General features: G+C 34.6%; 1 protein-coding gene across 1 annotated transcript; it reads right to left on the reverse strand.

Moving 5' to 3' along the window:
- Positions 1 to 332: 332 nt before the first annotated feature.
- Positions 333 to 11,483, reverse strand: LOC136211089 (putative glucose-6-phosphate 1-epimerase). The gene is made up of 8 exons (XM_066002613.1): positions 11,134 to 11,483; positions 8,741 to 8,815; positions 7,583 to 7,639; positions 5,692 to 5,861; positions 4,545 to 4,679; positions 3,231 to 3,333; positions 2,165 to 2,264; positions 333 to 910 (listed from the first exon to the last, which is right to left on the reverse strand). The coding sequence occupies exons 1-8, from the start codon at positions 11,242 to 11,244 to the stop codon at positions 741 to 743; spliced, it is 921 nt and encodes a 306-aa protein (XP_065858685.1). The 5' UTR covers positions 11,245 to 11,483; the 3' UTR covers positions 333 to 740.
- Positions 11,484 to 25,926: the final 14,443 nt, after the last annotated feature.

A 25,926-nucleotide genomic window follows, 5' to 3' on the forward strand; every position in this document is an offset into this window, starting at 1 on the left:
TCCGAGTGGTATGGAAGTCCCTGTGCTTAATATAAGAACTCACATATTAGACATGTTAAATACTAACTGCAACAGTTTAATATAATTTTATCAAATACTAATAATGAAACAGCTAATAACAAACAATTAATCAATAACAACAAACAACTTACTGCCATCGCAAACAAATAACAACAGCAACTATTAGTTAACAACTGAATCAAAAAAGACAGAAGTATTAAAAGTTGGTCATTTTAATAATCTAATTAATATTGCATTAGTCTTAATAAAAAAACCCTTAAACGATATATAAAAAAACGAAAATATAGGAATAAAATCAAAAGACCATTAAATAATAAATAAATATTACATGTACAATTTTTATTAGCAAAATGAGTTTCTTATACATAAAATAACATTACCTATTTGGAGAGAAAAACTAAAACAAATTATCTCCATTTTTAACTACATAATCACCGTTATAGCTGACCAATCTCGAACCAATTAATTAAATATACTTACTAAAAATGTTCGATTAATAATAAAATAATTAGCAAAATAAAAAATTTATTGGGTTATTAATTTTTTTTCCGAAAAAAAACTCCAATGTTCAATAAGCAGTAGAGTTCACCTGACCCTGAATAATCAAATAAATTTAGTAATTCATCGTTAGATCTAGACTTATTATAATCTTATGATGAAATCCAGATCTAAAGATGGATTTATTTTGACCATTCAAGGTCCAGATAAACGCTTCTGGTTCAACAAGAAGGAATAACGGAGAGATGTAATCTACCGGTCCATTCTTCACCGGGCTTGAGAGTAATTGGTGTTTCAATTGCTGCCCCATCAACACAAAGCATTTGTTTATATTCTTCATCCCCAAAATCTACCATTGCTTTTGATTTCTTCTCCCATGGATTCCATACCACTGTTTATATTTTAAAAAAAAATTTGTGAAAAAAGCTGTGTTTACATGTAAAGCAGAAATTTTCACATGCACCTTAATGAATAAATGAATTTGCTCATTCACCGTTAGATATAGGCTTATTAAATCTAAGCCTCAAGATGTTTTGAATCTCCACCTTAGGATTCTAATAAGCCTAGATCTAACTGTGAATGAGCAAATTCTAAATGCTCATTAAGGTGCATGTGATCAAGACTGGTAAAAAACATCCCTAACTTCTGAATTATAGCGCTACTATGTAAAGGAGAGAAAATCGAGGTAAAAAGCACTCATGGTCTGAAATATGGGCATTATATTGTCATTAAATTTTAAAGGTGTAATACACCATCCGTCCGATGAATTCGGCTAAAAAACTTAATTGACTCTCTGAAATAAACCCCTCTCCCCCCCCCTCCTTTTATTGGATGGATTTCACAAAAAATGATATGAGAAATGGGTTGCCTGGGACTTGAATTTTCAAAGTATGTCGATAGCCTCATGAATTTGCTTAAAATATCCGAATAACCCTTTCAATTTTTTTAAAATGTAATATATTAATCACTCGGTTGCAAAGATATAAAATGCATATAAAAGGCGTGTTGCACGCGCTTTGAAAAAGTCAAATGACCAAGATTTGGGATATGTGGTTATAATATCAGAGAGAGCAGATTTTACAGTTGAGCAAGTAAGAACTTCATTTTTAATATGTTTTAATCTATTCTGTGAATTATATAATAACATTTCAAGACGCGTGCAACACATATTCCGCATGTAATTTGCTTTTTTTTTTTTTGCAACTGAGTGATTAATTGATTATATTTTAAGCAAGTTGAGGGGTCTATCAGGATATTTTAAACAAGTGGAGGGGACTATCAGAACACTTTGAAAATTCAGGAAAAAAATCAATCAGATAATGTATTAAAATGGTGAAAAAAATGAAGTTTTTTAGAATGATATTAATGAAATGATGAACTCGAATTAAGTATTCGATCATAATTTAGAATGATATGAATAAAAAAGGGATCAAACTTATCGGGATTATCATAATTTAAATAGTAAAACCCTTTTTAAAATGAACTTTTGTTGATTTAGACTTCAATGTTACGATAGTATAAAGTTTTAAAAAATTTACGTCAAAAACTGAAGTTTAGAGACCAAAATATTAATAACACTATAATTTAGGGATCCTGAACGTAATTTATTCATACGATGAGAATGGATTAGTTGAGAGAAGCTTACCGACATCTGGAAGTCCTTCTTTTCGAATAAAAAATGTTCGTTTCCTTTCGTGATCGTAAATAGCAACAACGTTTCGGGAACTAAGATATACGCGATCTACCTGTAAAAAGTTTTATATCATGTATAAGCAAATTGGGGTGACGGAAATGTCGTTTTGAACAAGTTAAAATGACGGAAATGTCATTTCAAGTAAATTGAGGTGACAAAATTGTTTATAGTGATGAAAAAGTTATTTTGAAAGTTTAGGAAGTCATTAAATGTTCGAGTACAAGTTGGAAGTACTAGGTACGTATTAGCCATTACACATCTAATTTTTACGACCTAATACATCCCTAGACCCCGAACTTATCATAAAAATTTAATGATTCCTCCAACTTTGAAAATGATCAATTAGTCATTTGAAGTTGTTTAAAGTGACGTGATTAACTTTTTGAGTTCAACACGACAGAGAAAAGTGAAGATTTGAACAAGTTGGATTGCATATCACTTTAAGCAAGTTCAAGTGATCAATTGGTAACTTTAAGCAAGTTTAAGCGGCGAATGGATCGGTTAAAGCAAGTTAAAAAATTAAAGATTAAAGCACTATTTGGTCCTTGAAGTATCCAAGATATTGGATTTTGACCCATGATCTATTATTTGGTAACATTTGTCTTATAATCTATCCAAAATGTTAGTCTTTACCATATCACCTATCAAAATTGATGAAATCTCAACCGATGTGGATTGAGATTTCATTAATTTGGATAAGTCAAGGAGCAAATGTACTAAATAATAGGTCAATAGGTAAAAGTAAGAATTCTGGTTAAATTATAGGTAAATGTTGGCAAGTAATAGACCAGACGCCAAAAACTAATATTTTAGATAAACCAGAGCCAAATAGTACCATAAGCCGAAAATTAACTGGTCATTTTCAAAGTTATCGAGACATTCTATGGTGATATGAGATAAACTAATTTTGAACCACTCTTATACGGTGATATGTCAATCATCATTATGTTGACGTATCAACGTTTAAATAGTCCACAACCAGTTTAGTCCCAAATATACTAAAAAGTTTCCAATTTACCTCAGATTCGAATGTTAAGGTATCTCCTTGTTCAGTGAAGCGTTCCCTTTGACAAAGGTTGTCTAGATAGTCTAGAGTCTCCAATCCTTCTACTCTTACTTCACTATAAACACCAATCAATCACATTAGCAAAGTTTCAATAATACTGGATAGTAGCGTTCATATGAATCCTGAAATGTCCTAATAAATTTGGTTTGTCACTATTAGATTTTGTCAAAATCTAACAGTGACAAACCAAATTTATTTGATCATTCTGGGTCCATGCGAACATTACTGTTGTAATCTAATATATTCATAACTCCGTACTTATCCAGAAAAATTCAATGACTCTTCTAACCTTAAAAATCATTGATTGATCCTCTAAACTTATTCAAAATGACATAATTAACCTTTTAAATTTTACGTACAAAAAGCAAAGTAAGTCCACATCATTTTAAACAAATTAAAGGGCCAATAAATAAGTTTTAGCAATTTTAAGGAGTTGATTGGATTATTTAAAGTTAAAGGACAGTTGAATTTTGGTTTAGTGCATCTCTAGCCATGTATTTATCTAGAAAGTCAACTGTTTGAACTTACTTTAAGTGATCTATTAGTTGCTAAACTCGTTTACAATTAGACATGTTCATAGATTGGGTTCGACCGGACGGAGCCATGCCTAATCGGGATTTACAATAAGTTACTTTATCAAAGCCCATCCTAGTCGATATTATATTTATATCGGGCTCGGACGAGACTGGATTGGACCTAGATAAAAAAAATTGATTTCGGAACCCAGCTCAACCCGCTCAACTAATATATATGTACATTAAAAATAATTTTAAACTATAAATATTAATAATAAAAATATAAAAAATTAAAATTTTAGTTAATTGATTAAATAAAACTCAATAAAGATAATTTATGTAAAAAAAATATTTAATAAAATAATAAAAATCAAACAAAGGTAACAAAAACATATATAAAATGTATATAATATAACGGCAGACCAAATCAGGTCAAGTTGAGCTCGAGCTTTTGAGACAAATATCAAACCCAACCCATTCTATGTATGGATTTGAACGGATTCTGACTGGACTAGACCAATTCTCAAATATATTATATATATATACAAGCCTAAGTCAAGAGAAGCGGGCTGGGTGGCTCATTGGGCTCATGCACATGTCTACTTATAATGATCTATTGGTTTTCTAAATTTATTTAAAGTGTATGCATTTCAATTTATCCAAAATCGCTCATTGATTCACACATTAATTTTAAAAGTCGATGTCAATTTAAGCAAATTCACGGGATTATTAAAAATAGTTGTTAACATACCTTATGTCCGAAATGGAGAAATATGTATGGTAAGCAATGGAGAAACTAAAAGGCTTGGAGTTGATATTTCTGATCCGTGATAACAAAGTTAAGTTCCCATCTGTTGTTAGAGATATTCTGAGACGAAACTCGAAACTGAAAAGATCACATCGAAAATAAGTGAACGGAAAATTTTAGATTATTCAACAGGAAAATTTAGTAAGAAAAATAAATTATGTGATTTGACCGATTTGTAAAAACAGTATTTGTGGTTTAAAAGTTTATAAACAGGTACAATTTATAAACTCAATCATTCCGTCAAAATTGTTGTCGTGATTATTTACTCCAAAAGAGAGCGGTTTATAGAAATTAAGATTCCGTTTGTTTGCCGAAAAAATATTGTGTAGGAATTTTTTTTCATGATTTTCGGGTTTTTTCACTTAGGAAAATAAGTCAACAAAAAATTTTAGATTAGTTGAGGAAAAATTATAAAGAAAGCGGAGCTTTTGGAACCCTGCTCCACTCATTTTTACTCTTTTAAAAATAGTAAAATATTTTATTTTTCAACGTAAAATTTTTCAAACCCAAAATTTTCCAAAACACAAAATTTTCCAAAAACAAACAAGGTCTAAAAAACTAACTTTGCAAATGAACTAATGACTTAATACATCTTAAAAAAAGTCAGCCCTTTCTACTTTGAAAAAGTTTTATTTACTTTGTGAATTTGCTTAAAATGACTAATTAACTTTCTAAAAGTTACTTATTATCCCCTAAACTTTTATAAAATGATCTATTAGCCCACTGAACTTGTTTAAAGTGTCACATTTCAACTTTTCCAAAGTCTCTCTTTAATCCATCACGTAAATTGTAAGGGATTAATATGTCACTTTAAACAAGTCCAGAGACTAAATTGACCATTTTAAAAAGTATAGGAGGAAAATTGGCTTTTTTTTTACAAGTACAGGGTTAAGAATGTATTAAACTTTAACTTAATCACAAGTATTATTTGACCAAAAAATCGACTCACACATCTTTTAACTGCAATTTTCAAGAAAACATATACTCCCGTTTGCAAACCTTAAACTACGAAGACTATCTTTATAAATCGGTCAAACCACGAAATTTATTTTTATATTTTTAACTGAGTTTTATGTGAAAATATACATACCAATGAGGCCAAATCTTCAAATCTTCATCAGAGGGCTTAAGAAGCAAGTCAACAAAAGTTTTGGAAATGAAATCATTAGGATTCTGCAATTCTGGTGGATTCCTATCAATCACCCATATTTTCTTCCTTGCAAATCCATGTTGTTGCTCTAGCACCCCTCTATTTCCAAACTTTTCAATTTACACCCCCAAAACATCTTAATTAGCAATATATATTTGATAAGACGTGACGATTCGTGTAAATAGATCGTTCTCGTATGCTAATTATAGAATGGATAAAGTGCAAAAATACTTTTAATATTGACAACTAACAGCAATTTTATCTTTAAAGTCTAAAATAGTGCAGTTTTACTCCTAATATTGACAACTAAGAGCAATTTTACTTATAATGTTGACAGATTGGGTCATTTGAGAAATAATTTATGGTTTTTCAGTCACGAATCTTGACATCTATTCTTTATATGTGCGTCATTTTTATCACTCATTAGATAGACCACAAACACATAAACAGACGTGAAAAAAAAAATTATACTGTATTTTGTATGAGTTGAAAAAAAAAATCCAAATATTTCATTGAATTTAAAAATATCAATCTCCAATTTAATGACTAGTCATAAAATTTGTAAATTTTTTTAGAGCTAACTGATATGAAACTAGTAAAGAATAAGAAATAAAATAACTGTGTTTTATAATAATACCTAAAATTGACTAACTTACCAATATTAGGGGTAAAATTGCACTGTTTTTAAACGTTAGGATAAAATTACTACTAGCTATTAACGTTGTGGACATTTTTACACCTTATCTCAATATCGAATTAGTGGTAAATGAATCATCATAACATAACTTAAAATATTTTGTGTCAATCCAATTGTGTTGTTTTGTGTTCGTGGATCATATGTAATTTTAATAGTGACATTTAATATAAAAGAAGAGATAAAATGTAAAAATACCTCTAACGTTAATAGTATGGAGTAATTTTACCTGTAATATCTAAAAATGGTAAAATTTTACTCCTAACGTTACCAATCAAAATCAATTTTACCATAATGTTAGCAAGTTTAGTCAATTGCAAGACATCATTAAAAAATACAAATTTTTTGTTCCTGTATTCTGCATTAATCTCATATCCGTTGGTTGTAAAAAAATTGATTTTTTTTTTATAATTTGATAATGGAATTGAAGATTAATATATTTTTTTTAAATTTGACAATATATTTGGCTTTTAATTTTTTTTTTATCCAATTCATATAAAACACAATATAATATATTTATTTATTTCATGTGTATACATATGTTTGTAATCTGTTATTGATGAGTGATAATATAACACACATGTGCAATATAGATACAAGATTTATGACTAAAAAAGACAGTTTAACGAATTATTTCTCAAATTGACACACGAGTAAAATTGCTCTTAATTGTCAATATTAAAGCTAAAATTGCATAATTTTAGATGTTAGAAATAAAATTTCTCACAGTTTTCAATATTAGGGGTATTTTACACTTTATCACGTAAAAAAACATAGTGATACTTGTATTTATGTCATTCCTAATCATAAATATTACGTAAATTCATGTAATACGTTCACAAGTTACGAATTAGAGATTACACCTAAAAATATGAGAGATTCAAATCGTGTTTGCACATCACTTATAATTTTATTATCTCTAACATATAAAATATAAAAAGATATAATAATTATTTTAAATTTTCATTTTGTTTTTCGCGTAATTAAGTCAAACTCCAATTTAACCTACACAAATTATAAATCAACCCGAATATGATTCTCTATTAATTTTTTTATCGAATTATATTATATTCTTGAGTCGCGTATATAATTGTCACCTCTATCTCGGACCGATAAGTATAAATATATATTTCATACCTGGGGAAAACATATAGGAATTCCTCCTCGAATTGGATGTGGAGGCTTGAAAATTGCCTATTAAAGGTGAAAAAATCACAAGATTAAGCACAATAAAAGTGAAGGAAAGAATTGTAGTATAATTTATATATTTAAGGAGTATCCGTCCAATCCGTCCGGATCTGTGTCCTTTGAACTAGGTTTGGATAAGGAAATTTGACTTTGGGTCCAATCCGATCTAGGTCCGCTTAAATCCGCTTATTTTTTTTTTGGCAGACTTGAGATTGATAAAAATAACACGAGTCTGTTCGGCCTGATCCTTCCTATTAATATTAACTAGTGAATTTTATATATTTATATATTAAATATTTATTTTAAATATAAATTCTATTTTTTATAATTAAAAATCATGTATGTTTTTTCAAGGATTTTACTATTCACTGTCCCAAATTACTTATCACCGCCCCCTCTTGGCTCTCTCCCGAGCCAAAAATTGGATTTATGAAAAATGGACCGGAGAACGTCAAGGAAATCGAATAACTACAATTCCTATTTACACTAATTGAAATTCGTCTCCAAAAAGTAATCGATGTAATCAATATATATAAAAAAATTCATCCAAAATATACTAAACCGGTGATTCACACCATTCTATCTAGGTAGAAACGGATGAAAATGGCAAAAGTGTCCAAGAGGGAGCGGTGACAAGTAATTTGGAAGCGGTAAATAGCAATCCACTTTTTAAAATGGGTTTATAGGGGTTGGGGTTTGACTTTTAAATTCGAGCCTAGCCCAACTCAAACCCGTCTAAATTGACAACGGACTGGACTGATTATTTCTATATTATAGCCTGTGAGGTCCGACCCGAGCTCGGTTCATGAACAAGTATAATATAGTATATTCTATCAAATTAAGGATGAAAATGACTCTTATAGTATATCCATAAAAACAATTTAGTCCAAATTATGACTTAAATATCAATTTAATCCTCAAATTAGTAATGTTTAATAAATTAACTCAAATTTTTTAAACTATAAATATTAAAATTGACTTAAGTCACAATAATTTATCGAATAATACTGACTTAATATCTAAGTTAATACCTAAGATTTCATTTGAGTTAAATTGGTTATATTTCACAACTTTAGGGGTCATTTTGAAGTTTAATTTGTACTGTACCTTACTGCTAGTGAATAGTAATTCTTCTCCTTGATCAGTCTTCCATGACAGAACTTGTCCTCCATACAAGCTAACCTGGATTCAATATCACATATTAAAATTGCAATTTTAATCACAAAAAATTCTGTTTTCTTGGTTTATTCATTCCTAAGTCCAGAATAGAACTATTGTTTTCAATTTTACACATAGTGATTTTCGAATTTGTTTTTCTCGTAACCAAACAACCCCTAGATAGCAGAAATCAAGAATTAAAAGGAGCTTTTGTGTGGTAAATAGGAAAATTCAGGAGCTTTTATGTTTGGTTTTAAAGTTTATAAGCCATTAAAAAATAATAGAAAAATAGGGTCATAATTAGTTCAAATCGAAGTTTAGGTATTAATTTAGTTCTGAAGTTGATAATATTTGACAAAACAAATTTTCAAGTATCCTGTGGTTTGGCCGATTTGCGATGTGATACCTGTGGTATTTTTTTTTTTTTTGCAAACGCAACCATGTGGTTTGCAAAATTTTGCATTTGAGTTCACTTTGTCAGAATTTGATCGATAACGACTTCGAAATGAAAATTTTCAAGAGTTAAATGATATTTTAAACAACTTTAACTCTTCAACTTTTTAGGTTTGAGGTCATTTAGGTGTTGTTTTTTTTTATGAGAAAGAAAGATAATGTTTAGAGAGAGAAAACTCCAAAAATGATGATTTTGAAAAATTAAGAATATGGTTCCATAGTAAATATGATACCAAAACAAGTTTAATTCTTGAAAATTTTCATTTTCAGATCGTTATCGGCCAAATTTGGCAAAGTAAAAAACATGTAAAATTTTACAATCATAGATTTGTGTTCGCAAAAAAAATACCAAAGTACCACATCGTAAATCGGCCAAACGTACTTTTTTTGTAATTAAACCTCGATTATATTGAGGTTAATTTATTAAATATTACCAATTTCAAAGCTGACCTAAACATCGATTTGGGCAACTGAACATGACCTAAACTTCGATTTGAAGTTCAGAGGCCATTAAAAAATAACTGAGAAGTTGAGGGCCATAAACAGGACAAGGTAAAAAATGAATTAAAAGTCAATTTCGCATTTAAAGTTCGCATACGTTCAGGTTCATTTAGCTAAAATCGAAGTTTAAATATCAAATTAGCGTTTACAATATTTGTCAAATAATTGAAATCGATTGCATTTAGATTAATTTATCAAATATTGCCAATTTCAAAAATAAATTCATACCTAAATTTCAATTTGTACTAAATTGAAACTGTATGCAAACTTTAGGGCCAAATTTACTTTTAATTCAGAAAAAAAGAACTAGAAATGTTGGAGAAAACACATAAACAGAACAAGACAGAAAAACAGAGGAAGAAGAGAAATTGCAATTTAATTACAAAATTTCAGCATCTAATTTTATTTTCTTGGTTTTTTCATTCGTTAGTCCTCAAATGTTCAAGAAACACAAAAATTAACCACAAAACTTTGATACTATATTGCACGGACACTCCTCTTTAACCGTATCTCTGCTTTCCATTCATATCCGTATCTGTTTTTGTTTCAAAACTATTTTATAAAGGTTATATTTTAAAAATGGTCTTAATGCTTCTCCAGCCCCCTTAACTTATCCAAATTGGTCATTTTACCCCTCCAACTCATCGAGTGTCCTATTTACCCCCTTAACTCCATAAAAATGGTATTTCTCACCCCCTTAACTTGTCCAAATTTGTCATTTTACCCCCTTTCAACTCATCGAATATCCTATTTACCCCCTTAACTTCATAAAAGTGGTATTTCTCACCACTTATGATCCTATTTACCCTCTTAACTCCATAAAAATGGTATTTCTTATCCCTTTATAGTAGTAAAAAAAAGTTGAAAAGAGAAAGAACGAATAAAAAATACAAATAACAAGAACATTAATATGAACAAGTTAAATACATTATATGTAGGGATAATGTACCAAAATAGACCTATGATTTTTGGGAAAGTATCAATTTAGGTTCCACTTACAAAATAGCATAAATATAGGTTTAACCTTTAAAAAAAGTTATCAATTTAGGCTTCGATAACGGATTGTAAGGGGTGAAAAATACCACTTTTATGGAGTTAAGGGGGTAAATAGAACATTCTATGAGTTGGTGGAATAAATGGACAAGTTGAAAGGGTGAGAAATAGCACTTTTATGGAGTTAATGGAGTAAATAGAACATTCGATGAGTTGAGGGGATAAAATGACCAATTTAGACAAGTTAAGGGCGCTAGGGAAACATTAGGACTTAAAAATAACATTTTCCGTGTCCGTGCAAGATATTATGAGCATATAATTCTGTTTTCTTGATTTGAACAAAACACAAAAACAGAACAAGAAAGAAAAACAGAGGAAACAGAGAAATTCCATACCCGAACCGAAGCTCCGCGAGCATTCCGAAGCGAAACGAGCTCAATTCCGTGCCGATCTTTGGTAATTTCAATAGCTCCTGTATAATCAGTGTCTCCCCCAGAATGATTCATAGTGAAAACAACAAAATACTCTGTTTTCTCTCTGTTTTTTGAACCCAAATCTCTGAATTTAAATAAATAGAGTAGAGAATCTAAAAGTATCCCCTAAACTCAGCAGATTTCTTGTGACAAATCTTATTAATCCCGTGAATGAAAAAATTATAAAAAATGAAATTGGATTAGAAAAAAAATATACCCAAATGAAAAAATGGTATAAAAAGGGGAAAAAATGGGAGAAAAATAGTTGGAAAAGTCCGTTTTTAGAAGAAACATTAATGAAATATTAATAGTTTATTTTTGGCTAAAAGGAGAGGCAAGAGTCAAGAGTCAAGATTGTATCACAACTTGTTCAACAAAGAAGAAAGAAAAGGGTTTAATTGCTATTTGATCCTGGTTTATCCAAAATGTTCCTGTTTGGCTCCTGATTTATTTTTTGTAACATTTGGTCTCGATTTATTCAAAATGTTTATTTTTATCTTGGGCGGAGATAGAAGGAACTTGGCAACGGGCAGGGGCGGATGTAGGAGGTCAAAGGGGGCATTTGCCCCCCTTCATCCCATTTAAAAAAAAAAAATTATTTTTAAGTCCAAAGGAAGAGTTAAGTTACAAAAATAACCCTAATGTTTTGGGTCATGAGCAATTTTACCCCTAACGTCTAAAATGGTATAATTTTATCCCTAATGTTGGAAGCCAATAGCAGTTTTAATCCTAACGTTGATAAATTGGATTAATTTGAAAAATAATTCATCAAATTGTCATCTCGGTCATGAATTTTGTCATCTACACTTCACACAATGCGTTATTTTATCAGTAACAAATCACAAGCATATGTTGGGATGTGAAAAAAATAAAAAAAATATTAAAAATATATTGTCTTTTGTACGAATTAGACAAAAAAAATTCAAAAAATTCACCGAATTTATAAATATTAATCTCCAATTTTATTATTAAATTACAAAAAAACATTATATCTTTTTTAGAATTGCTCTTGGCTACAAACATTAGGGGTAAAATTGCACCATTTTAGATATTAGGAGTAAAATTGCTCCTGACCCAAAACGTTAGGGATATTTGATGCGTAACAACCCGAGAATCCCGGAAATGGATGATTACGAGTCGGAAACATTAAAATTTATATTTTTTTATCAAAAAAATCATGAAATAATGCATGATAATTGAACGATTTTGCATTTTTCGTCACCAAAAATTAAACAATTTTGCATTTTTGTCTAAATTTTTTTTATGTAGAGTTTTGCCCCCCGCTCCCTCAAATCCTGGATTCGCCACTGGCAACGGGGTAGAGATTTTCCGAAAACCACGGGGTCAGAACCAATAGGGACGGGGGATCATCGAATTATTTGAAGGTGGGAGTAGGTGCGGGTGAACTTTTGCACCCGAATGCTAAATTTGAGTGGGGTGGGGGTACTACCTCCGAACTGTGGGGATATCCGAAAAATCTCCATGGAGTCCCCATAAATCCACGAAATTATATATATATGAGGGGTGAATGTAGGCATGAGGTGTGTAGGAGAGTAATCATTTTTTTAAATTTTCTTTTGTGAGCACTTAATCTTATTTTTATAGTTCAAATCTAGTTTAATTTTGAAAAGTTTTGTAGTGGCACGTAAAAATTAGTTTTGGATCACTCAGATGATAACGTGTATATATACAAACACAAAAAAATTTGAGCAACTTCAATTTAATAATTTTTTTTTACATATACACGTGTAAATTGGTCCTCCAGCGGACTAATGTATTCGCCATTGCCCTTTACATATCTAAAATTAGTGAATATTCAACTATTTTCCCAATTTTGGATAGATTAAGAGGTAAAATCTAACATTTTGGATAGGTTAGACATCAAATATTTCCAAATAATTGTTGGAAATTTTAGGAAAAAATAACATTTTACATGTTAATTTTTTTTTATCATTTTTGTGGCTTATACACACAAGGTTAAAATGAAGTTTTCCATAGTCATATGCTATTATATGAGTGCTTTTTAACGGTATATTACACGCTCAAAAAGATCGAGTATTGAATGAGATATTTATGTTCAAAGGTAACCACTTGAGATGTACATCTAATTGAATTGCAACATGTCAAATATAAATTAATTATCAAATTAATTCTATGTTGAATTGCATTCAAATTAGAATTAATATACTTAATTCAACGGTTACGAATCTGTACATTTAATTGAGTTGTAAAAGTTAAATACAAATTAATTATCAAATTAATTTTGTGTTGAACTGCATTCAAATTAGAATTAACATAATTAATTCAATGGCTACGAACTCAAATTGTTATGAGTCTGTGTTCTTTTGTCCATTACACATCACAAAATATTTTCTGAAAATTTTCTTCTAAGCAGTCCGTTTTTTTGCTACTGTTCTTTTACTTTTGGTGATACCTTCGCATAGGGCCAGAGTTCGCCTTAGTAATCCATTGTACATTGGGAGACGGTCATCAAATCAGGGCAATTTGCCTTAAGGGAACTGGTAGTTCAGGTCTCGGGTTAACCTTCACTTTACGGTTTGATTTCGTTTCTGTTTTCTTTATTTATTTTATTGTTGTGTTTTCCATTTCCATTTTAGTTTTCTAAATAGATAATTGGCCTAAACCATACATAACCCCCTGAACTTGTCACTTTTAGTTATTTTGCCCCATGAACTTACGGGACGACCTATTTGCCCGCTCAACTTTTTAAAAGTGGTATTAGCAACCCCAAATTTTCATTATAATGGAAACAAAATGAATTCCAACATTAGTACAAGTGTTCATGGAAGTATTAAAACCAACCTGCATATATGTAACCTCATTTGCAGCTTGTTTTAGTAGTGCACAACCCTTTTTATTATGACATTGGTGCTTGCAATGACAATATGTCATAATAGTTTCCGTTATGATGAAAACAGAGGGTTGCTAATACTACTTTAAAATAGTTGAAGGGGCAAATGAGTCGTTCCGTAAGTTCAGGGAGCAAAATGACTAAAAGTGACAAGTTCAGGGGGCTGCGAATGGTTTAGGCCTAAATAATTATATTCTGTAATCACTATTAATAGAATTATCTATTTTTATCTTGCTCGCGGTTTATTAATTACTACAATTTTTACATTTTGACTTATTATTTAGTAACATTAGTTCCATGATATATCCAAAATTAGCAATATTTTAAAAACTGGATCAGAAATCAAACCAAATTAATAATTGAGTCAAGGGTCAATGTGTTCAACCGATTGATTCGGATTGGTTAAACCAGATGATGTCATAAATAATATATATAAAATAAAAGGCCGGCAGAAAGCAGGTACTGACAGCCACCAAATTAGACCCTGAGAAGTTTAATTTAATTTAAATTATAAATCAGACTTTTTTTTTTGTATATTTAAATTTTAAATACTAAATAAACTTTGATTATATTATAAAGATAAATTAACATTTAAATATAATCTTTTACAAGGCCGGGCTATTACAGATAATATCCTTGTTATCTTTATATATTCATTTAAAATGAGCGGTTTTGACCAACTTTAGCGGTTTTGACCACTGAAACCGCTGATTGGAGTGTTTGGTGGAGAGAGATTTGAGAGAGAGTTTTGAGATGAAAACGCTAATTTAGAAAAAGCTCCTTTTATGAGCTTTTTCAATTAGCGTTTTGCAATATTAAAATGGGTTAATTACAAAAAACTACCCTGTGGTTTGGACTTTTTGTGATATGGTACCTGTGGTATTTTTTGTTACAAACACAACCCTATGGTTGTCATCGTTAGACAAATAAAGGAGACGGTCAAAATTCTGTTAAAAAGATGATGTGGCACAGGGGCAATTTGGGAAATTCGATTTTTTTATTTTTAGTTTTTAGTTTTTTCTTTCTCTCTCCTTCTTCATCGTGTTCTTCTTCTCCTCCTTCATTTTCTTCTTCTTCTCTTCCCTTTTCTTCTTCTCCTCCTTCATTTTCTTCTTCTCCTTCTTCCTCCTCTCTTCTTTTCTTCTTCCTATTTTTTTCTTTTTAGTTTTTTTCGTCTAATTTTTTATTTCTGGAAATTCCAGAAATCTGGAATTTCCAGAATCGGAAAATTCCAAATTTATGGAATTTCCACAAATCTAAAAAAAATTAGAAGAAAAACAGAAGAAGAAAAAAATAGAAAGAAGAAGAAGAAGAAGAAGAAGAAGAAGAAAAGGGAGGAGGAGGAGGAGGAGGAGGAGAAGAAAAAAAGGGAGAAGAAGAAGAAAAGGGAGAAAGAAAAAACTAAAAAATAAAATTAAAATTAAAATAAAAAAATCAAATTTTCCAAATTTGATGCGGACATCCTAACTGGGCTCAATAATAACACGCGCCTTGGCGGATCTCATCTCGGCGTATCCACAGAGGTTGTATCTAAGAGGGCGGATCCCCTGGACACGCGAGCGGGGCGGATCTAGGCGTACGCCATGAGGCGTACCAACAACTACACTGGGCGAATCTCAAGATTACTTCCTGCCGAAGGAATTCACCAACAACCTCTGACGCTCCGTACCTGCACCTCTGTACCTGTTGTCTAGGCGCATTACCTATTCTACCCTTTTATTGTTAACCATATTGTAACCCTAATAGGGATAGCCCCTGTCCTTCTATTTACCTTTTGGAGGTTGTATTTAAACCCTCATTTTGTAAGGATAGGGCAACTTTATCAATCAACTATCATTTCTCTTTGAGATTAAGGTTTATACCTTTGTTATCGGGATTCACTCCTTCTAGTCTAGCTAGAGAAGAAGATCTTTGTTGGTTTACGATTAAAACCCCCATTTATCGCTTTCAATCTGTATCAGTTGGTATCAGAGTCAATCGTTTCCTGACCCGAAACTTCTTTTGGCAATGGTTCAACCCCGACAACCGCAAGATTCCATGAAAACCAGTGACCGGAGATATGAGGAGCTGAGAGAGCACCTCGCGGAACAAATCCAGGCCAGCCTTGAGCGGCAAAAACAAAATGACCAACGATTCCAGGAGCTAACCGCTTCCCTGGAAAACCTCAGATTGGAGATCCGTGCAGTGGTCAGGCCAGCCGCCGGGGAGTCCGACCAGAGGAGGGAAGGAGTCCTTGAACCACGACCCCAAAGGCAACCCACGCCACCTCGACTGCCATTGACAAATGTCCAACTTCCACAAATGGGTCCTAGGGATCCTGAGGTAAGAAGACCCAACTTTGTCCTTGTGCATAACGCTGATAGCGATAGTGATGATTTTGAGGATCTTGGGAATAATGGTGCCTTTAGAAATATGAGGGATGTTGGTCTGATTGATAACAGGCGTGTGGGTATGGCTAGGGCAGAACCAGACCTAGGAAACTTTGATAGAGATGACGCCTTTAAGCTAAAAATAGATTTACCATCTTTTGGTGGCGAGCTGGATATAGAGGGATTCTTAGATTGGTTATCGGAAGTTGAACGTTTCTTTGAGTATGCTGGGATTCCTGATGAGAGGAAAGTAAGGCTGGTGGCGTATCGCCTGAAGGGTGGCGCATCAGTTTGGTGGGATCAGATGAGGGAAGAAAGAAGAAGAGGGGGCAGAGATCCGATTAGATCTTGGCTACGGATGAAGGCGATGCTGAGGGAGCGGTTCTTACCGCCGGACTACGAACAGTATATCTACAGCTCCTACAGAGGATGCTCTCAAGGGACCCGAAGTGTCCATGAGTATACTTCTGAGTTCTTAAGGCTTTCGGCGAGAGCCAACCTGTCTGAAACTGAAAGCCAAAAGACCTCTAGGTATCTAGAAGGGTTGAGATACAATATCCAGGATCGTATTGGCACACAAATGGTGGTTAGAGTACAAGATGCTAGGAATTTAGCCCTCAAGGCTGAGTCCCAACTGACCGGGAGATCCAGGAGATCCGCCACTACTGAGTATATGCCTGGAGGAAGAGATAACGTGAAGTCTTACGACAAAGGCAAGCAGGTGGCGAGTGCCAGTGGGGCCAAGGTTAACAGTGTGGGAAAGGGATCCGTTGGAGATACTAGACCATACAAAGAAGCACCTATACCACCCAAGAGCAACAATCCGTATGCAAGGCCAGCACCTTTCAAATGTTTTCGGTGCAATGAGCCAGGACATAGATCCAATGAGTGTCCTAGAAGGAAGAGCGCCAACATGGTGGAGAGGTACGAAGATGACTATGACGACGAGGATGAAGTATTTTGTGAACCCTTGGGAGAAGATGATGAGGTGGCGGGTGAAGAGAGGTACGCCATTCATGTGGTACGGCGTTTGTTAGTCTCCAGCCGGATAGAGGGCGATCAAAGGCACCGACTATTCAGAACCCGCTGTCTTGTGAAGGACGGGCGATGTAATGTGATAATAGATAGTGGGAGCCAAGAGAACATTGTGAGTAGCAGCGCCGTTCAGAAGTTCGGGTTGTTGGTAGAGGCGCACCTTGATCCCTACAGGGTGGGATGGATCAAGAACGTGGGCGAGTTGAGGGTGACCCAGAGATGCAAGGTACAGATTGAGATTGGTAACTATCATGATAAGTCTGTTGTGATGTGGTCGATATGGACGCATGCCACCTATTGTTGGGCCGACCCTGGCAGTTTGATAACAACGCCACCCACGCCGGAAGAGAGAACACTTACAGATTTGTGAAGAATGGGGTGAAGTTTGTCCTTACACCAATGGTGAGAGAGCCAAAGGCCGACGAGAAGTCTACCTTGGTAGTCTGTCCTACACACAAATCGTTTGTCAGCGAATGTGAAGAGAGCCAAATGGTATACGTGGTAATGGTTAAGGCGAATCACGAATCCGCCCAAAGGGACGAAAGGGAAATGCCGAGTGAAGTGACCCGCCTACTTGGCGAGTATCAAGATCTGTTCCCCGACGAACTGCCGAGTGGGTTACCACCTTTGAGGGACATCCAACATCATATCGATCTTGTGCCCGGGGCTAGTTTACCAAGCCTCCCACATTATCGAATGAGCCCAAAGGAGAATGATGTCATGAGACAAAAAGTGGAGGAACTCATCGAGATGGGATACGTTAGGGAGAGTATGAGTCCTTGCGCTGTTCCAGCTTTACTTACACCGAAGAAGGATGGGTCTTGGCGGATGTGTGTTGACAGTAGGGCTATTAACAAGATCACCATCAAGTATAAGTTCCCGATTCCAAGGTTGGAGGACATGTTGGACCAACTTGGCGGATCTCGAGTCTTCTCTAAAATTGATCTCAGGAGTGGGTATCATCAGATACGAATCCAATCTGGGGATGAGTGGAAGACTGCCTTCAAGACAAGAGATGGATTGTATGAATGGTTAGTTATGCCCTTTGGGATGACCAACGCCCCTAGTACTTTTATGAGACTGATGAATCAGGTGCTTCGCCCAGTAATTGGGAAGTTCGTAGTTGTGTATTTTGACGACATTTTGATCCACAGCCAGACCTTGGCGGAACATAAAGAGCACTTGCAGACCGTGTTTGACCTGTTAAGGAAACACCAACTATACGCCAACACCAAGAAGTGTGACTTTGTCATGGAGAGCTTAGTTTTCCTTGGATTCGTGGTCAGTGGGAATGGAATCCAAGTTGATGGGGAGAAGGTAAGAGCCATCCGAGAATGGCCTACCCCGAGGAACGTGGGGGATATCAGGAGTTTTCATGGGCTAGCAACGTTCTATCACCGATTCATTAAGAACTTCAGTTCCATAGTGGCCCCGTTGACAGAATGTTTGAAGAAAGGAAAAAGGTTCGAGTGGGCGGACGCCCAAGAAGAGAGCTTCGCCTTGATCAAGGAAAAGCTTAGTACAGCGCCAGTGCTGGCGTATCCTGATTTTGACAAATTGTTTGAAGTTGAGTGTGATGCCAGTGGAATTGGGATTGGTGGTGTCTTGATGCAAGAAAAGAGGCCCATTGCCTACTTCAGTGAGAAGCTCTGTGAGGCACGCTACAAATGCTGGCTTACAGCTGCCCTTGCCTGTACCAGAAACCATATGGCAGGATCTGTCCATGGATTTTGTCCTAGGGTTACCCAGAACTCAGAGAGGCATGGATTCCATCTTTGTGGTTGTTGACCGGTTTTCGAAAATGGCACACTTCATACCATGCCGTAAGACTAACGACGCCTCAGCGACTGCCAAGCTATTCTTCAAAGAGGTTGTCAGATTACATGGTGTACCAAAGAGCATTGTCTCAGACCGTGACACAAAGTTCCTGAGTCACTTCTGGCGGACCTTGTGGGCTCTTTTTGATACTTCTCTGAAGTTTAGTACCACCGCCCACCCTCAGACAGACGGACAGACATAAGTGGTCAATCGGACTCTGGGAAACTTACTGCGCAGCAAATGTAAGGATAAGCCCAGGATGTGGGACGTGGTTTTAGCACAAGCTGAGTTCGCCTACAATGGATCTGTACACTCGGGAACTGGGAAGTCACCCTTTGAGGTGGTATACACTAAGATCCCGAATCATGTCCTTGATATAGCCCATTTCCCCAAAGGAAACGTGACTGCAAACCAGCTAGCCAAAGACTATGTCCAGATGCACCAAGAGGTGAAGGAGACTCTTGAGGAGAGAAGCCAGAAACTAAAGGCTAAGGCGGATGAGCACCGCAGGGACCTACAGTTCGAAGTGGGAGATGAGGTTATGGTACACTTGGGAAAAGAGAGACTCGCCAATGCCACAAGCAGCAAGCTTCGACCGAGAAAGTACGGGCCATATAAGATCACCAAGAAGGTCAATGCCAATGCCTATCACATAGCTTTGCCAAATTGGCTTGGTAAAGTCTCACGAGCGTTCAATGTTCGTGACCTTAGCCCGTGGAAGTCAGATGGCCCTTTGGAGAACAACACCGACAAGCCAGTGCTGAATTCTTTTAAAGAAGGAGAGAATGATGCGGACATCCTAACCGGGCTCAATAATAACACGCGCCTTGGCGGATCTCATCTCGGTGTATCCACAGAGGTTGTATCTAAGAGGGCGGATCCCCTGGACACGCGAGCGGGGCGGATCTAGGCGTACGCCATGAGGCGTACCAACAACTACACTGGGCGGATCTCAAGATTACTTCCTGCCGAAGGAATTCACCAACAACCTCTAACGCTCCGTACCTGCACCTCTGTACCTGTTGTCTAGGCGCATTACCTATTCTACCCTTTTATTGTTAACCATATTGTAACCCTAATAGGGATAGCCCCTGTCCTTCTATTTACCTTTTGGAGGTTGTATTTAAACCCTCATTTTGTAAGGATAGGGCAACTTTATCAATCAACTATCATTTCTCTTTGAGATTAAGGTTTATACCTTTGTTATCGGGATTCACTCCTTCTAGTCTAGCTAGAGAAGAAGATCTTTGTTGGTTTACGATTAAAACCCCCATTTATCGCTTTCAATCTGTATCAAAATTGCCCCTGTGCCACATCATCTTTTTAACAGAATTTTGACCGTCTCCTTTATTTGTCTAACGGTGACAACCACAGGGTTGTGTTTGTAACAAAAAATACCACAGGTACCACATCGTAAAAAGTCCAAACCACAAGATAGTTTTTTGTAATTAACCCTATTAAAATTAATGGACTTCTTTAACCCTAATTATTTTATGTATATTTTTATGTATTAAAAAAAGAAATGCCCTTATTCATCTTTTTGCACAAACCGCTATTATCAATCAGCTAATTTTTACCAAACAGGTCTACACAAACCGCTAGTCAAATCAGCTAATGTAATAAGCTAACAACTAACAGCTAATGTAATCAGCTAACAGCTAACAGCTAATTCCCAAACAGGGCCAATACATTCATTTTAGACGTTAGAAGTAATCATTTTAGCCACATCCCTAAATTTCTTATTCACATTCCTTCTCATACTACGAATGATCTAGAATGCAACATGGACATTATCCGTAATAGTTCGACCTTGTAAAAAAGCGAATTGAGTATCCCTAACGTTGATTACTTCTAACGTCTAAAATGATGTAATTTTACACCCAACATTGGCAACCAAGAATAATTTTACCCCTAATATTGTCAAGTTGGGCCAATTTAAGAAGTAATTCATCAAACTCTCTTCTCGACCATGAATCTTATCATTTACACTTCACATATGAGTTATTTTATCACTAATTAATAACATATCATAAACATATGATTAGACGTGATTTAAAAAAAAATATATATTGCCTATTGGACGAGTTGGACAAAATAGATTCAAACTATTTCGTCAAATTTATAAATATTAAATCATATAAAATATAATTTTTTTTTTAAACAAACTGATATGCAATTGGTTCGGAATGAAAGACAAAATATTTGTGTTTTATAATAATGTTTCAATTGTCCAAACTTACCAACATTATGGGTAAAATTACTATTGGCTACCAATGTTAGGGATAAAATTGCACAATTTTAGATGTTAAGAATAAAATTGCTCTTGGCAGTAAATGTTAGGGGTATTTCTACACCTTATCTCTAATTAATATAACATAAGCTTAATATGTCCAATTATAATTAATCGAGGACTCATTTATGTCAAATTGAATTATTAGGGACTCAATCAATAAAAATAAAAAGGGTAAAGTTCAAATAAAACCCCTGTGGTTTCACTAATTTTCAGATAAAGGACTGTGGTTTACTTTTTGTCAAAACGAGGACTGAGGTTTTCAATTTTAGCAAAATAAGGACTTTTTCTATTGATACTATTAAAATCACCCTTAACAACTTCAAAAATGACATTTTAAGAACTACTAATATTCTAAGCAACTTTAATTCTTCAACTTTTTTATTTCGAGATTATTTAGATGATGTTTGGTAAAGAGAGATAAAGTTAATGTTTAGAGAGAGAAGTTCTAAAAAAGATGATTTTCTAAAATAAAAAATGTAGTTCCATAGAAAATATGACATTGAACAACTTTAATTCTTGAAAATTGTCATTTTCAGGTCGTTAAAGATAGTTTTAATAGCATTATTAAAAGTGTGAAATCTCAGTCCTCGTTTTGACAAAAAGTAAACCACAGTCCTTTATCTGAAAATTAGTGAAACCACATGAGTTTTATTTGAACTTTCCCCAAATAAAAAAGATCAAGGACTTGAAGGTTTTTTTTGTAAAGGAGGAAGTTTATCCAAAATTTGGTATTGAAGGAATAGACTTAGGATATGAGAGATTGAATGAGTCCAAATAATTATAATTAAAGAAAGAATTAGTTAAATAATTTATACCCACTTGTTTTCATAAAGAAATGAGAATTAGACTTGGCTTGACTGCATTTTTCTTATGGGGAGCAAGTAATCAAACATGTTAATAACCTGAATTAATACATCATTTGCCCTCGAACTTGTCTAAACTGCTTGATCGGCTCCCTGAACTTTCAAAACATCCTAATAGCCCTTTAAACTTACATAAAATATTTAGTCAGTCCCTTAAACTTGTATAAAATGTAATCAATTGATCACTCGATTGCAAAAAAAAAAAAAAAATTAATTGCGGAAGATATATTCCACGCATCTTAGAATGTTATTACATAACTCAAAAATAGATTAAAAATGAAATTATTACTTGTTCAACTATAAAACTTGTATTCGCTAATATTAAAACTGTATACCCCTGATTTTGGTCATTTTACTTTTTTTGAAGATGCATTCAATACATTTTCCTCATTTAACTTGTTTTTTTACAACCGAGTGATCAATTGATTACATTTTACGCATGTTCAGGGGGCTAACTGAACATTTTATGCAAATTGATGGGGCTATTTGGGACTATTTGAAAGTTCAGAGGGCCAATCAAGCTTTTTAGACAAGTTGAAGGGGCAAATGATGTATTAAGCCCTAAATTAACTTACAAAATAACTGGTTAACGCGGTTGATCCGGTCCGAAGTGGGTGGCACTGGATAGAAGGCTAAAGCAATGAGCGGTCCTACGAGATGACGACAGAGATAGGAATAAATTGAATCTCATATCAAAAATGAAAAGAGAGTGACTGGAGCTTATTATTAAAGTGAGAATAAATACATGTAGACGCGTTTTAAAGTCGCGAGATCCAATGTATTGTATTTGGACGGAAGCGGACAATACTTACATTGTATTGGACCAGATTGTTACAATTGGTATCAAAGCCGAGTCTTCACGTAGGATGTGTAATTCGGGGATGAACTAGACAAAAGTTGGTGGGCTTATAACGACCACGGATGACGCTGAGATAGAAGGCCAAAGCAAGGAGCGACCGTAAGGGATAACGATGGTAGTAGGAATGAACTGAATCTCATATCGAAAATGGAGAGAGAGTGATTGTGGCTTATTAGTAAAATGTGAATCTAATACATGTAGACTCTTTTCAAAGCCATGACACACAACATGTTGGATTTAGGTCAAAACATGTTCAGGGGGCTAACTGAACATTTTACGCATGTTCAGGGGGCTAACTGAACATTTTATGCAAATTGATGGGGCTATTTGGGACTATTTGAAAGTTCAGAGGGCCAATCAAGCTTTTTAGACAAGTTGAAGGGGCAAATGATGTATTAAGCCCTAAATTAACTTACAAAATAACTGGTTAACGCGGTTGATCCGGTCCGAAGTGGGAGGCGCTGGATAGAAGGCTAAAGCAATGAGCGGTCCTACGAGATGACGACAGAGATAGGAATAAATTGAATCTCATATAAAAAATGAAAAGAGAGTGACTGGAGCTTATTAGTAAAGTGAGAATAAATACATGTAGACGCGTTTTAAAGTCGCGAGATCCAATATATTGTATTTGGACGGAAGCGGACAATACTTACATTGTATTGGACCAGATTGTTACAATTGGTATCAAAGCCGAGTCTTCACGTAGGATGTGTAATTCGGGGATGAACTAGACAAAAGTTGGTGGGCTTATAACGACCACGGATGACACTGAGATAGAAGGCCAAAGCAAGGAGCGACCGTAAGGGATAACGATGGTAGTAGGAATGAACTGAATCTCATATCGAAAATGGAGAGAGAGTGATTGTGGCTTATTAGTAAAATGTGAATCTAATACATGTAGACTCTTTTCAAAGCCATGACACACAACATGTTGGATTTAGGTCAAAACAGACAATATCTACATGGTATTGGACCATATTGTTACAATTGGTAATAGAGTCAATCTTCACGTAGGATATGTGGTTCAGGGACGAACTAGATAGAAGCTGGTGGGTTTATAACGACTTGGTTCGGAGTGGATGACGCTGGGATAGAAGCCTAAGCAAGGAGCTACTCTATGACATGGTAGCAAGAATGAACTGAATCTCACATCAGAAAGAGAGCGAGAGTGACTAGGGTTATTAGTAAAGTGGGAATTCAATACATGCAGACACGTTTTAAAGTCGTGAGACCTAATGTGTTGGATTTGGGTCAAAGCGATAATATTTACATGGTGTTGGACTAGATTGTTACAATTGGTATTAGAGTCGAGTCTTCACGTAGGATGTGTGGTTCAGAGACAAACGAGACAAAAGTTGGTGGGCTTATAACGACCAGGTTCAAAGCGAGTGGCATTGGGATAGAAGGCCAAAGCAAGGAGCGACCATAAGGGATGACGATAGTAGCATGAATGAACTGAATCTTACATCAGAAATGGAGCGAGAGTGATTGAAGCTTATTAGTAAAGGGAGAATCAATACATGCAGATACGTTTTAAAGCTGTGAGACCCAACATGTTTGATTTGGACGAAAGCCGACAATACATGGTATTGGACCAGATTGTTACAATTGGTATCAGAGTCAAGTCTTCATGTAGGATTTGTGGTTCGGAGACGAACTAGATAAAAGTTGGTGGGCTTATAACGACCAGGTTCAAAGCGAGTGACATTGGGATAGAAGGCCAAAGCAAGGAGCGACCATTAGGGATGACGATGGTAGCAGGAATGAACTGAATCTCACATCAGAAATGGAGCGAGAGTGCCTATGGCTTATTAGTAAAGTGAGAATCCAATACATGCAGATACATTTTAAAGCCGTGAGGCCCAACATGTTGGATTTGGGTCAAGCGGACAATATCTACATGAGATTGAACCAGATTGTTACAATTGGTATCAGAACCGACTCTTCACGTAGGATGTGCGGTTCGGGGATAAACTAGACAGAAGTTGGTGAGCATATAACGACCCAGTCCGGAATGAGTTGCGCTAGAATAGAAGATCTGAGCAACGAGCAACCCTAAGGGATGACGATAGTAGCATGAACTAAATCTCACATCAAAAATATAGAGAGAGGGATGGTAGCTTATTAGTAAAATGAGAATCAATACATGCAGCAGACGCGTTTTAAAACCGTGAAGCCACTGTATTGGATTTGTGTTAAATTGGACAATATCTACGTGATATTGGACCATCTTGTTACACGTTAAGTCGATTAAGTTAGAGAATTACTACCGAAATAACAACCAATTAAGAATTGAAATACATGTTTGTAATATATTAGTAAGAGAATTTAACTACATCCTCTGTCATATCCTTCCTCCTCACACCGATTCGCTTTCCTTGTTTTTTTATTTGTTTGTTTAATTTTATTTTAGTTGGAGTTCATATATTTTACCGGATCACTTTATTCTTATAAACTGTATTTCATTTATACCTTTTTCGAATTTAGTAAGAGAGGAAACTGTTGATCTTATTCGTAGATCAATAGATCTATGTGGTTGAATAAGAAATGACTCAAATCCGAATATTCAGAAGGATCTAAATGATGAAGATTAGATTGTAGTTGTT

This window comes from Euphorbia lathyris, chromosome 1, assembly GCF_963576675.1.
Source record: "Euphorbia lathyris chromosome 1, ddEupLath1.1, whole genome shotgun sequence".
Lineage (NCBI taxonomy): Eukaryota > Viridiplantae > Streptophyta > Magnoliopsida > Malpighiales > Euphorbiaceae > Euphorbia > Euphorbia lathyris.